The 14,424-nt window shown below is 36.1% G+C and overlaps 1 protein-coding gene across 1 annotated transcript in view; it reads right to left on the reverse strand.

The window, feature by feature from the left end:
* The window catches only part of DWF5 (Ergosterol biosynthesis ERG4/ERG24 family), a 37,805-nt gene that overhangs the window by 2,111 nt on the left and 21,270 nt on the right, over positions 1 to 14,424 (reverse strand). The window contains exons 8-10 of the mRNA XM_088956790.1: positions 7,967 to 8,067; positions 3,251 to 3,376; positions 3,047 to 3,111 (exon numbers count right to left, since the gene is read on the reverse strand). Coding sequence (XP_088812916.1) covers positions 3,047 to 3,111; positions 3,251 to 3,376; positions 7,967 to 8,067 — 292 coding nt within the window. The remainder of the gene's footprint in view (positions 1 to 3,046; positions 3,112 to 3,250; positions 3,377 to 7,966; positions 8,068 to 14,424) is intronic.

Raw genomic sequence — 14,424 nt, forward strand, 5'->3', positions numbered from 1 at the left:
ATAAGCTCATTAAATGCGCTTTCAAAACAACACAAAGACCTGCAAGACATATAAGAACGTGAAACACTGAAACCCTCACCAGCAATGAATACCACTGCTCTTAAACCAGGAAATAGAAAAACAAAAAACAGAAACTACATTTTTTTTATCAATAACTGTGGATTGAATTGATATTAAAAATATGAGAAAATTACAGGGCAAGGGGGCTAAACAATCTTAGCTCCCAAGAACAACCATTAAACATCAAAAGAACAAAAATTACAAGACAGCCCAAAAAATAAAATGTCTGTTCACCCCTTGTCTAGCTAGACTATCTGCCAAAGAGTTCACACTTCTTTTTACCCATTTGTATTGGATTTCCTTGTCCTTAGTCAGCCACTTGAATTTCCTCTTTTCATTACTGTAATTCCAAAGTCTAAGACTATCCTCTTTCAGCCAGTTTACCACCACTTCAGAATCTCCTTCTATGATCAGCTTGTTAATATGCATATCCTTGATTCTTTGTACCCCTTCAAGAGCTGCAAGAATCTCAGCTCTCAAAGAATCTCCCACCCCAACTGGTCCAGAATACATAGCTAACAGATTCCCTTGTTCATGTCTTATTACTCCTCCTATTCCGGATGGCCCTGGATTGCCCAAGCTGCTGCCATCAAAGTTCAGTTTAACAAAGTCATGGGGTGGGGGGATCCAACAAACATTTGAGGCCTTCCTCATTGGAACAAGTTCTGCTATCTCCTTCCACTTTCTTTGCAGCTCATCAAAGCCAAGGTTTTCAGCTAGTGTATAATCCTAATGTGGATGACCTCAAGCATTGCTTCCAAACTTCTCTCATTATCTGTAAATATTCGTGAATTTCTCTCCTCCCAAATAGTCCAATAGACTGCAGCCCTCATACACCTCCACATAAACTTGGCCCTTTTTGTTGGCCGAAACGGCATAAATGTGAAAAGGCTTTGCACATTCGAAGGGGGGTCCACCTGCACCCAAACAAAGAAGTACACCACTCCCAAATGATGTTAGTGAACCGATAGGAGATTAGTAAGTGATATCCAGACTCACCATCAGCTTTACAGAGGACACACCAGTGAGGACAAAAACAACTATTGGGTCTTTTTCTTTGAAGTAAATTTGTTGTGTTAACTCTTTCCAGAAAGGCTTCCCAACAGAAACTCCCAACCTTAGGAGGTATAGGATGACACCACACCTCTTTAACAAGGAAAGACAAGCCAGAAGAAGAAGAATGTGTGGGAGCACTAAAGAAAGAGGCACAAGTGAAAGAACCAGAGGGGGTGAGAGTCCAAATTCTACCATCTGCCTTTGTTGGCTCTAGGAACACCCCTTCAACAATGGATAACAGTGATGAGATACCATCAAGCTCTGTGTCCCTGATATCTCTTCACAGGCCCAAGTTCCAGCCAACCCCAGAAATAGAATTAGAAGGAACAATGAATGAAGACACCGGTTCATTTTTAAAAGTGGAAAGGGCAAAAAGAAAAAACAGAAACTACAGGCCCCCCATCCCCCAGTTCTAGATTTAATTATAATTAACATCATCAGTTTTGTAGAACTAGCTCCCGTTCTACATCCTCTTCACTTTCTCCTCTATTCGTACTTTTGCACTGGTCAACCCTTATCATTTAGCAGTAAATTATTTTTCTTATTCAACAACTGTTTTTCTGTCTTAAAGCATTTTGAAATACTATTTGACCCTGGAATTTAATTTATGATTTATTTTTTAGTTGGTATTTCTTTTTCATTTTGAAGATCAAAAATTCAAGAAAAAACACAGCTTACAAGCAACAAAATATGTGTTAAGATAACACCTAACCACACAAACACCAGAGCAAATCAGACATTACAACTCAAAAAAAAAAAAAAGAAAGAAAGAAAGAAAGAACCCCCCTAACCAGTATGAATTTAATCTTTGAATTCAAAATCTTCATCTTGCCCATCCCGATCTTCATACCACGCCTCTCCACCTTTGCTGATGATAGGCTTTTTGAGGCTTTCTACTCTCTTCTTTCAAAAACTTCAAAAGCCCTTCTAGCAAACTCTTCTTCTCCTAAGAAAAACAAGCCTAAAGTCTTTCCAATCGTCACATCCCTTTCTGCCAAATTTTCAATTTCCAATCTCTTACCGTTCTCATCCACTTCGCAATTCAGAGAAACATCAAGAATCATCTTGCTTTCTTGATTCCCCCCAAACTCCTTTTCAGACACCTCCAACTTAGTCATTTCAACTTCTTCTTTGACCCTCTGAGTCTAGGCCCACTCTCCCTGTAAATTCTCTTAAACTTGTTTGTAGGACCAGCGTCAATCAAACCGTCTTTTAGTCTTGAAAATATTTTTGAAACATGAACAATTTGGAACTTGCCTGATTCTTTGCCCTTTTTCACCAACACCAACCCCCCTTCATCCCCATCCTTGTTCACCAATCTCTTCCAACCTAGGTCCACTCCAAGTTTGCCAACTTGGACATCAATTCTGAGCAGATTATCACCAACATCAATACTGCCGCTCTCTCCTTTATCCTTCTCCCCTGGATTGCAGGCCTCTGTAAACCTGACATCACTACCACCCACTTCCTCCCTTTCCTCCTTCCTCACTCCTTTCTCCCCTCATAATTTTCCTTTCTTTTCTTCCCCCCAAGAGGAAATTCCTCCCTTGGCTCCTCATTTTCATTCCTTTATTTTGACTTACAATTGCCTCCTAAGAGGAAATTCTTGCTTTCACCCATGCCCCTGCAGCAAGGTTCGAAGTATCGATACACAAACTTGTTTATTAGGTGTTTCAATACCACACAACTTTTATTTAGTTTTTTTTTTTCAAAATTGGTCAGGTGGGTCAGTTTTAGGCCTGTCTAACCACTGAAAGTGTTAAAACCCCAACAGCCCTTGATTTAGAGTATTGGGGCTTGCCGATACGCCTGATACAGGGCGCCATATTGAAATTTTGAACCTTTCCCTGCACTGTGTTACTTTCCATATTTTGATTTATTACTTTCCCAGATATTAAGTTCAGTAATACAACCATATTTAAAAACTAACCATCCTGAAGTGAGAAGAAGGCTGGATTTCTTTTCACCACTTGTGGTATGATAAAAGGCCTCTATCTGCAAAAGAATTGAATTGCATTAACCTTCTTCTGAGCACTACACTGTAGAAAAATATATTATTTTCTCAGGAAATACCATTAAAATGCAGAAAAATGGGTACATAAAATGGAAATGGAATGAGAGATAGAACAAAAACCTTTGATGGAGCCTTCCCCCAAACCAAAGATTTCCCATTTGTTCTTCGGAATTCTTGTCTCTGACGGTCACAGTCATAGTTGACATATATGCATACAATACCCGCAAGAAAAATATATATAGCAAGCTGGAAAAACCAAAGAAACAGTAAGAAAGTAGAAAATATTACTACAACAAATAAGACACAATTGAAACAACTGAGGAAGGGGCCATTGCTTGGTATAGTGATATAATCCCAGGCTGACAAGTGTAAAAATGTGGGTTCAAGTATGAGAACAGCCACTTTGTGCAAAAACATTGCCAATGGCCATTTTAATTGTAACAACTAAGGAAATCACATTTTTCATTGAGTGTACTTGAAAAGCCATCTTACTACTTGTTAACAACAGCATAGTTCCAGGCCCAGCAAGGAGAAATCAAGAAAAATGAAAATTGCATATCAACACAATCTGTAGTTTTCCAGGCACCAAGGCAAAGCTAGGCAATGAGGCCCCTTGTTGCCTAGTCACCTAGGAAAAGAATTTTTTTTCAAATAAAAACCATGAATTCTAGGGTAGTTCCTTAGGTTCAATAGGGAACTACCCTTAAATTTTCATAAAAAAAAAAAAAAAAAAAAGTATAAAGAAGAAGAAGAAAATTGTTTTGATCAGACAAGATTTAAGTTTCTCCTTCCTTATTGGTTCAGGTTTTGAAGTCTTTGAGGGTTCAATACAGTATCACATAAGAAAATAATAAAAAGAAACTAGTATTTAAACCCACAAAATGAAAATTTTAGTTTAATAATGTCTATTTTATTTTTATAATCTCAAAGAAAATTTAAGAAATAAGAATAAAAAAGTATTTAATAGTGCCATTTACAATTTAGTTTGGCAATTAAGCAAGCAACCCTCAATGGGCACCCTAGTAATTTGCTTTTTTTGTCAGTAACAGTTAAAATTTTACAAACATATCCCATGTGAGCATCTTGCCGTCACTAAGAATTTACAACCCCCCCCCATTGGGAAATTAATCCCTAATACACCTTATTTTTATCTATGATCTTGCCAGTCCACTGAGAATATTCACTGAACAAAGTGTTCACTTGTAGTTGGTGTCCATCTCCAATGCCATTTTATTGATCTCCCTTAAAGTGTTTCTAAGATTCCATAATCCTGCATCATTGTTTCTAGTCTAGCCAATGACTACATCTCAGTTTCCTATCTATATGCCCCTGAAATTTAAGGACTTTGTCATCCTTTGTCCTAAAACTGCCCACAATTCCACTTCCACCCATCAAAGTTCATACTGATAGTGTAAACAGGGATGGGATAGTGATCTAAATCTTTTGTTTTTTCTTTTCTTATTGTTCATCCCCAATGTACAACCCCTAGTTATACAAAGGTTTTTTTGTTAATGAAATGATACTTTACCTCTTCTAAACAAAAGGCTTATATTGGTAGTGTTCATAATTAGGGTGGGGTGGGCGGTGCTATGGCAGAGAAATATCTTTAGCTGAAGAGAAAGCAATATACTACCAAATCCTAATTATGCCGGTCTGTAGTAAAATGATAATTTCAATCAGGGGTATTTTAGTCTTTGTCAAGCAGAATTGAAGTTATAGGTCCCTCGGAAATTTGCTACTTTGTTTAGTCAAAGATCAAATCTAGAAAGTGATTTTTTAGATGTAATCGAATTGATAAACGAGTCCCATTGGAAAGTATACTCAACAACCAAGCATTAGAGCAAATGCTATGGTGTTTCCTGCTTCATGCTTGGCAACTAAAAAATGTATCTAGACCTAGGAAACACAAAAGCAACTATATTTTTTTTTTGGAACAGTAAAGAATAAAAATTTCATTAAAAAGAAAAAGCATTACAATCTAGATGGGTGTCAAGATGACACACCAATGGAACTAATCCACTTGAAAAAGATTCACAGTACAAGCTTGAAGTTCAATGACATCCCAAAAACTTTCCACCAGATCTGTTCTGTTAACTTGCACAAATTCTGGAAGACCCAAAACCCAGACTGTTGTAAACTTTCCAACCAAAGATAATATTATCTCAAGGCTCTTCGACTTGTTCTCAAGCAGCCTTTTATTCCTTTCATTCCATATTGTCCAGCACACTGCAAAGGGAATGCAGCTCCAGATGATTCTAGCCTTCTTGCTTCCTCTATGGATGTAAGAAGTCTAGATTGAAAGTCTATATCTATGGATGTAAGAAGTCATTTTTGGTCAATCTTCTCTAGAATAACCATATCATTTATGAATTATCTTAAATGATGGAAGGAGATTCTCTCAGAGCAGAAGTGTTGGCAATTATGGAAGGAGTGCAAAGGGCAAGGTCTTTGAACATTAGGAAGTTAACAGTGGAAGGGGACTCATAGTTGGTTGTAAATTGGCTTCTAAGTGAGGAAATGAAGATGTGGATTTACAATAATGAGAAGGAAAAATTAAGATGGTTAACAAGAGACATGGAAGTTTCCTTCTGCTGGTGTAAGCGCAGTGCTAATTCTTTTGCAGATACTTTAGCCAAGCAAGGGGTGGGAGGAGAAGTACTATTCTGGTCACAATTGTAAAAAAGGGGTATTGGTTAAGGGGAGAGATAAGTGTTTTTATCTTAGCAAGAAGAAATTATTTGATTATTCCAGAGAAAGTCAATTATGGTTTGGCTGAACCAAATCATTTCTTCTTGCTAAGATTCAGTTTATTGTTTCTCTACTTTGACCTTGGATTTCTATGGTTCTTCTTGATATTACAGTGTAATAGAAGATTTGTTGCAGTATTAGAACCATCTGTATTGAGTTGAAGAGATTGTGGTTTGAAGATAATCAAGTTCTTTTCATTTTATATGCTATAATTTCTAACTTTGCTCAATGTCAGCCCCACTAAAAACCGATAATTCACTCAAATTTAGGTTGGTTCAGGATGATCAACTCTGATTAAACTTTGTGCTGTATGAGCTTATGTTTGATACTTTGATTTAAAAGGTGTGCTGGTCACCCTCACCATAGCCTCAGGCATCCTACCTGGCCAAGTTGCACTCCTATTTACAACTATACAAGGCCCAAAGTATCAGAAAGGCAATTTTAAAAAACGTATTGGGATACGCCTTGGATATGCATGCATATCGGAGAAAAACAAAGATACGCATAGATACACTTGGAAACATTATAAAAAATTTAATAAATCATAAAAATACATCGGTAACACTAAATATAAGGCCTCAATAAGGTGTATATACAATAAATTAATATATTTTAATGGTTTTATGAAGAAATATATTGTAGTTAATTATAATTTCATTAAAAATCCTAAGCTTAACTATAATTTATAAATTATAATTCTTAAGTTTTAATGTTTTATGGGATGAGAAAAACCCAACTCTCCTATCCAACCATAAAACATGCATTGGCACAACTTCTAACTGAAAATAGAATTAATAATTATTTATTAATTATTTCCAAAAATTATAAAAAATAAATAGACATTATATAATATATTCAAAAAATAGTTATTAAAGAAAAAATTTCAATTGCTTTGTGGATATAATAGATCATCCATAGAATTATAATATATTCAGTCATTGTGGTCAAATGATAAAATATAATTAATTATTTATTTATTTTTTAATTCTAAAAATAAAAAATAATTATTATTAAATAAGAAATTTCAATTGGTCTGTGGATATGATAGATCGCCCATAGAATTATAATATATTCAATTGTTGTGGTCAAATGAAAAAATATAATTAATTATTATTTATTTTTTAATTCTAAAAATAAAAAATCAAAAAAATACTAAAGAAGAAATTTCAATTGCTCTATGGATATGATAGATAAATCCATAGATCTAAAACATATTTAGTCTTTATAGGCAGAGAAAAATTACATTTTCAAATTTTTTATTAATTTATATTTTCCCCAAATATCTTCATGAAATTTCCATAAATTTATTAATAACACAAAAAAAAATTATGATTTTGAATGTAAGAAATGTAGAGCATAAATTTAAACATTAAAGAAAAAAATAAATCACAAGATATTAAAAAAATCTGAAAATACTTACCTATTTTTGCCATGTTTTTCAAAATTTGAAACTAGCACTCTAGGAATGAGGTTTGGAGTTTTAGAGTCATTTGGGGGTGAAAGAAGGCTTATTTCAGGGAAAAGAACCTTGCTTTTCCCCTTTTTTTTTCAGTTTTTGGCTGTATCTTTTTCGTCGATACGCCCCGATACACACCCAATACGCCCCGGATACGGTCAGATACGGGTCCATGCATATCCCGTATCTGTTTTTCAAAGATACGATACAATACACCCCGTATCGGGCGTATTGTATCGAAATTTTAAACCTTGCAACTATATAATGCAATTCAATACTTTTCACTTGCTCAAAAAAACAAAAGAAAATCTACTAGATAATATATTATATTCTCTTAGATGAAGGGAGATAAGAACTAAACCCTAAGAAAGCTCTATAGCCTGAAGTGCTTATGATCAGATCACTGATTTTGAAACATTTTGGTCAACAAGATGTGGTGTAGAGGAATAGGACCCATACCCCATTTGAAAATAAGATTCTGATTTTTTAAAGATCATCCAGCAATGAGTAAAATAATCCAAAAAAAAATCAAAAGTAACAAAAACTCATCAAATTAAATCAGGGAAAGAAGAAAACTTTGAAGTTCATACAATCAAACAAAAATGAGTATCCATTTTGGAATCATCAATTACCTGAACACCAAGATTTACAGGATGGTTAACTAAGTACATCCCAGGAGAAGTATACACAGATGGAACCCATACTAAGCATCCCCAACAAATATAAAAGCCAGCTGTCGAAATCAAATTTAGAAATAAATATTAGCAAAAACTAAGCACAAGATTAATTCTTGAAACATATGAAGAATCATGTCCATTAAGAATTTTGAAACAGGAAGGAGTCAAAAATAGAAAGTTAGAAGACAAGTGACATGTAGACAAACAAACATAAAATTATCATATATAGACAGGGTTTCACTACATGATGGGTGAGTTGGAAACTACTTTCTACAAAACGGCTTCTTACTCAGTTCCCTTTGGTTTCACAAATTTAGCAGATTTAGAGTTTAGAGTTTTACCTTCTCATTAAAAGTAAATTGCTAGTTGTTCAAAAAGAGACATCATTAAGAAATAACATACCCCAGGTCATATCTAAATCTAAATAATTATTAAAAAAAACATCAGACATATTTTACCCCTAGCAAAAAGTAAATAAATAAAACAGCTTCCAAAAACCATTATAGCCTTATCTTGGTAGCACAATAGATAAAGAAACTAATAAATCACAAACCATAAACCTGAGTTGGAGTAACTCCATAATCAAGGTTCATAGTTCAAGGGTAGGTTTTTCAAGAAAATAGAATGAAATCCCAACAAGGTTAGAGTAATTCCTTCAAGAACTATCAAATGGCATCAAGAAATAGTGGTATAATTCCTGTTTCAACTCCAAATGTTCTATTTTGTTCCTAAGCTGTGTTTGGTTGCAGTGCAATTTTATTTGCATTAGTACAAATGCATGGGAGTGCAAATGAAAAGAATGCAAATTCTGGTTTAATTTTGTTTCGAGTTTTAATTAATTCTGCTTCAGGTCTTATTTTACTTCATTTGTATTGCAATCAAACAAAATAAGGTAAATTTTGAACTAAAAACAAATCATAATTAGCACCAAAATCATTTGCACTACCATAGTTTTGCATCAGTGCAAATAAATTCGCATTGCAACCAAACACGGCCAAAAAAGCATACAAAAGTCCCCCAGACTTCTTAGTCTTGAACCAAGAGGGATAGTTCCCCATCCCATAAGGCCTTGAACCAAGAGGATCACTTCTCTATGCCAAAAGAAATCATTACCATGGTTTGTATTGCCCCCATTTCAATAGGGGCAATACAAAATATTCCAATAATATTTTTCTTTTCTAAAATCTCTGGTATATCAGTGATATTTCAAATTTCATTGATAAACTATATATTTGAAATTTTAAATTTTAAAATATCATCTAAACTTTCTCATATTTCATTAAATCATCGAAACGTTTTGAAAATATTTTCCTAAAAGAATAAATGGGCATTTGGTGATTGGATAATTGGTTTACCATTCTATTATGATTCACTTACTTGTTACTATAGTTCAAAAGAAAAAGAGGAAAAGACACAACTATATAAAAAAAGACTCACTCTATATCAAAACATATAGTAAAAAAGAGGCAAAAAAAGTCAAGATGGTAAGTTAACGACATACATAAACAAGTGAAGATGGCTCAGAGACTAAAAGAGAGAAAAAGAGAGTCTTAATTTTCTCTTATCTGATATACACAGTTTGCTATATTTTTTAAGCATCTTAGTGAAATTAGTTGGAAGTTCTGTTAGGAAGGATAAACCAAGTGCACACTGGACTCCCCCTGGAGAAGGTTTTATTAAACAAAACTATGATGGCAGCTGCCTTGGAAATCCAGGGCTGGCTGGATTGGAGGAGTTTTTAGAAATTCTGACGGGCACATTCTTGCTGTTTTTCTCAGGCCCCATTGGAGATGGGGATTCGGTGTGTGCCAAATTCAAAGAAGCCTTACAAGGAGTACAAATTGCTAGAGAATTAAACTTTGACAGATTGCTAATTGAGGGTGATCCAAAGCTGGTACTAAAAAGTGGTTTGGAAATATAGGGATCTTATGAAAAGATTTAAATGGCTAATTAGAGATATGACAATTTTTGTTTAATGGGAAAAGAGGTCAGAAAATGGGTTAACTAGTTTCTTTTGCAAAATAGGGGGTGCATAAGTCTGAATTATTTGTGGCTCAAATGTAATTCCACTTTTGTAATGGGGGCTGCACCCTGCACCTCTGTTTGACAGATGTTACTATAACTCCATTTTGCTATTAATAGAATTTTCATTACTTATCAAAAAAAATGAAAAGAGATTAGCCTCGTGGAAGAAGAACTACATCTCCCTGGGTGGTAGGATGACTTTGATAAGAGCCACACTTTTGAACCTGCCCACCTATTTTCCTGTCTGTTTTTAGGATACCACCTAGGGAAGCAAAGAAGATAGAGAAATTGAAGAGAGATTTTCTTTGGAAACCAAGGGAAAGTAAAAAGGATCATTTGATCAAGTGGGAGATTATGCGCAAGAGTAAAGAGGAGTGAGGCTTGGGATTAGGTAATGTGATCAAAAAGAATTTGGCTCTGTTGGGAAAGTGGCTATGGCGTTAGCCACAAGAGCGAGACAGACTTTTGGCATGAAGTGGTAAGAAGTATTCATGGTTATCTAGAGAACGGATGGGATGCTAGTGGATCTCAGAGAGATTTTGGCAACACCATGAAAGCAATTCACAATATACTTCCACAGTTCCTCAGGATAGTCAAATATGATGTTTGCTCTGGAAACTCAGTTCAGCTCTGGGAGGATGTCTGGATTGGGCCCCTTAAAGGACCTCTTCCCCTCCTTTTCTGTCTCTTTGTATAAGAAAGATGTGATTTCAAAGTTTTTTGGATCTTCTATAAATCACTTGGCTCCAAATTGGGTTCTTGGGTTCTGCAAGGGGTTAAGGGATGAGGAAATCAACTGCTTGTCTAACTTGCTTTGCCTCCTCAATAAGGTTTGCTTAGACCCCTCTGAATTAGATAAACGGGCCTGGTCTCCTCATCCCAACGAAACTTTCTCTTGTGCCTCTTTCTTCAAGTCCCTTTGTCATTCTTCATCTCAGCAAGTTTTCAAAGGAGGTTTGGTGTAGGCCTATTCTCCCAGTGATTATGGCTTTCCGTTGGGAAGCGTTTTATGGGAAAATAAACACCTTGGATAACCTACAGAAAAGAAGACCCCACCTATGTTACTCACCTAACTAGTGTATTCTCTACAAATTTCGTAGTGAGGACTATTACAACATGCTAATCTCTTGCTCCTTTACTGCAGAGTTGTGGGATTGGCTTTTGCCGTTGTTTAGGTATAGGTGGTGTAGAGAACATTAATGTGGTCCCCACTAATGTTATTTATGTGGTCCCCACTGTTGTTTGTTTATTTATGATGGTAGTTAGTTTCAGTTAGCAGTTATTCAGTTGGTAGTTATTATTTCTTTGTCATGTAAGCAGTAGGGGTAATTCAGCCCTTTTACCTTTTATTTGATTATTAATATAAATAGGTGAGTGGGGCGACAATTCCAGTCAACACACTCTTTCTGAACTCTTCTCTTTGTATTCTCCTCTTCTTCTCTCTCTCTTCTTCTCTCTTTGTCAATCTGTTTTTCTTTGTTTATTACACATTATACCTAGGACTGATTGCAGTCCTATTCGACTACTTGGCATCAAAGCCAACCTAGGAATTCTCATGCTAGTCTAATCAGGCCGACTACATGAGAACTTCCTAGGGTTGGAAGTTTCAGCAGAGATAAGTTCATCGACTGGTTCTTGGAGGTTGCTGGCAGTGTGCAATTGATGCCCAAGGATTTGTAGGGCCTTGGAGAGTGTTCAGAGATCAGGAAGAATCAGACAAAGGGAAGATATCACAGTTTTAGGGTTCAGACCTTGGTTTGAAGGTGGCGGCTAGACCTTTCTGAGTAAGTCGATATTTGTTCTTGAGATCGAACCTAAAAAGAAATCTTTTTTATTAATCTGGAAGGTGCGGCTGAAAGAAGAGTGTAGTGAGGGTTGTCAGAGGTGCCGATATTTGAGAATTTATCACAAACGGTGGAGGCAGGTTGATTTCAGTCATCAGCAGTCCAGGCCATCCCCAATTCCTTCTACGGATCCAAATCCAAGTACTACAGTTCCTTCATCTTCCATTACAGATGAGATACCTTCTATTGTTGAGCCTTCACCTCCATTGGATGACCTTAACCTTCCCATTGCAGTCCGTATAAGCATATGACGTTGTACTTCATCTACAGCTCACTGTATTTCCTAGTTTTTGTCTTATGATCATTTGTCTCCATCTTACAAGTCCTCTTTGGCATACATTGCTGCTATTCCCATTCCTAGAACAGTGTAGGAAGCCTTGTCAGTACTTGAGTGGAATGATGCAATGAAGGTAGAAATGGATGCCCTTCTGAAGAACAATACATGGGAGCTAGTTGACCAACCTAAAGGGAAGAAACCGGTTGGATGTAGACGGGTGTTTACTGTGAAGAATAATGTTGATGGTTCCATTGAAAGGTATAAGGCTAGACTAGTTGCAAAGGGAATTACTCAGACATATGGCATAGACTACTTGGAGACTTTTGCACCAGTAGCAAAGATGAACACTATCAGAGTTTCATTATCTCTTGTAGCCAGTTACTCATGGCCTTTGTTTCAAATGGATGTTAAAAATGCCTGTCTCAATGGAAACTTGCAAGAAGAAGTTTACATGCAGTTGCCTCCTGGACTTTATAGTGCAGAAACAAGAAAGAAGGCTTGCCGGCTGAATAAGGTATATGAACTGAAATAGTCTCATAGAACCTGGTTTAATAGATTCAGACAAGCTCTTGAAAATTTTGGCTATGTGCAACCCCAGTTAAATCACACTCTATTAAAAAGTGGATTCTTCCTTAACATTGCTTGTTGTATATGTGGATGATATTATAGTGACAGGGAGTGATACCCATGAGATTGAGTCTCTTAAACAACTCTTTCACCAAGAGTTTGAAGTCAAATACCTAGGGGAGCTACGATGTTTCTTGGAAATTGAGGTAGCTCAGTCTAAACATGGGATTTTTGTTTCCCAAAGAAAGTATGTGCTTGATTTGTTGGAAGAAATAGAAAAGTTGGGTGTTAAACCTGCTAACACACCTATTGAACAAAATCACAAGATCAGTGCAGAAGGTGGAGAGCCCCTTGAAGATAAAGCTATGCTCCAACAGTCAGTTGGAAAACTTCTCTATCTTTGTCTCACACGATCAGACATCAGTTATGTCGTCAGCGTTGTTAGCCAGTATATGCACTCTCCTAGAACTACTCACCTACTTGCAGTTGAGAGGATATTGGCATATTTGAAGAGGTGTCCAGGCAGAGGTATACTATTCAAGGATAATGGTCACATGAAAATAGAAGTTTACACATATGCTGATGGGGCTGGATGTGTTGATGATAGGAGATCTACTTCTGGATATTGTGCTTTTGTAGGAGGTAATCTTGTTTCTTGGAGTAAAAAACAAAATGTTGCTGCTCGCTCCAGTGCTGAAGCTGAATATAGGTCTATGGAAAATGGTGTGGTTGAAGTACTATGGTTGAAATCCCTATTTGAGGAGTTGGGTATTACTTATGAAAAGCCCCTAATGTTGTACTATGATAATCCGGCTACTATTAATATAGCCCATAATCCGGTACAACATGACAGAATTAAGCATATTGAAGTCGATCAACACTTTATCAGAGAAAGAGTTGCTTCACAAGAAATGTGTCCTCCATATATCACCTCCAACATGCAGCTTGCAGATCTTCTCACCAAGGCTGTTTCAAAGACAAAGTTAGAAGCAGTTCTAGGCAAGTTGGGAATGACAAACATCTATTCCCAACTTGAGGGGGAGTGTAGAGAACATTAATGTGGTCTCCACTATGTTATTTATGTGGTCCCCATTGTTGTTTGTTTATTTATGATGGTAATTAGTTTCAGTTAGTAGTTATTATTTCTTTGCCATGTAAGCAGTAGGGGTAATTCATCCCTTTTACCTTTTATTTGATTATTAATATAAATAGGTGAGTGGGGCGACAATTCCAGTCAACACACTCTTTCTGAATTCTTCTCTTCGTGTTCTCCTTCTCTTCTTCTCTCCCTCTTCTTCTCTCTTTTTCAATCTGTTTTTCTTTGTTTATTACACATTATACCTAGGACTGATTGCAGTCCTATTCCACTACTGGTGGAACATGCCAGTAGATGTAATCATGCTCTTTCACCCTTCAACCTTTACCTAGCCTAACAAAAGAGGAAATTATGTGAAGATGTGCTAGAGCAGCACTAATTTAGACAATTTGGTAATTGAGGAATGCAAGAACATTCCAAGAAAAAGGAGAAAATCTGCCAAGACTTAAAGGAGTGTATTCTGAATAGGGTAATACATTGGCTAAAGACGATGGATTTATTTAACCAATTCTCCTTTAATGATATTTGGAGAAATTGGTCAGTAGTAGCAAGGTGTTCTTCCACAAAGATTAGGGTAGCAGCTAGTTGGGCACCTCCTACAGAA

The sequence above is a fragment of the Nelumbo lutea genome, chromosome 8 (assembly GCF_056320005.1).
Source record: "Nelumbo lutea isolate HS-2025 chromosome 8, American lotus-T2T, whole genome shotgun sequence".
In the NCBI taxonomy this organism is placed as follows: domain Eukaryota; kingdom Viridiplantae; phylum Streptophyta; class Magnoliopsida; order Proteales; family Nelumbonaceae; genus Nelumbo; species Nelumbo lutea.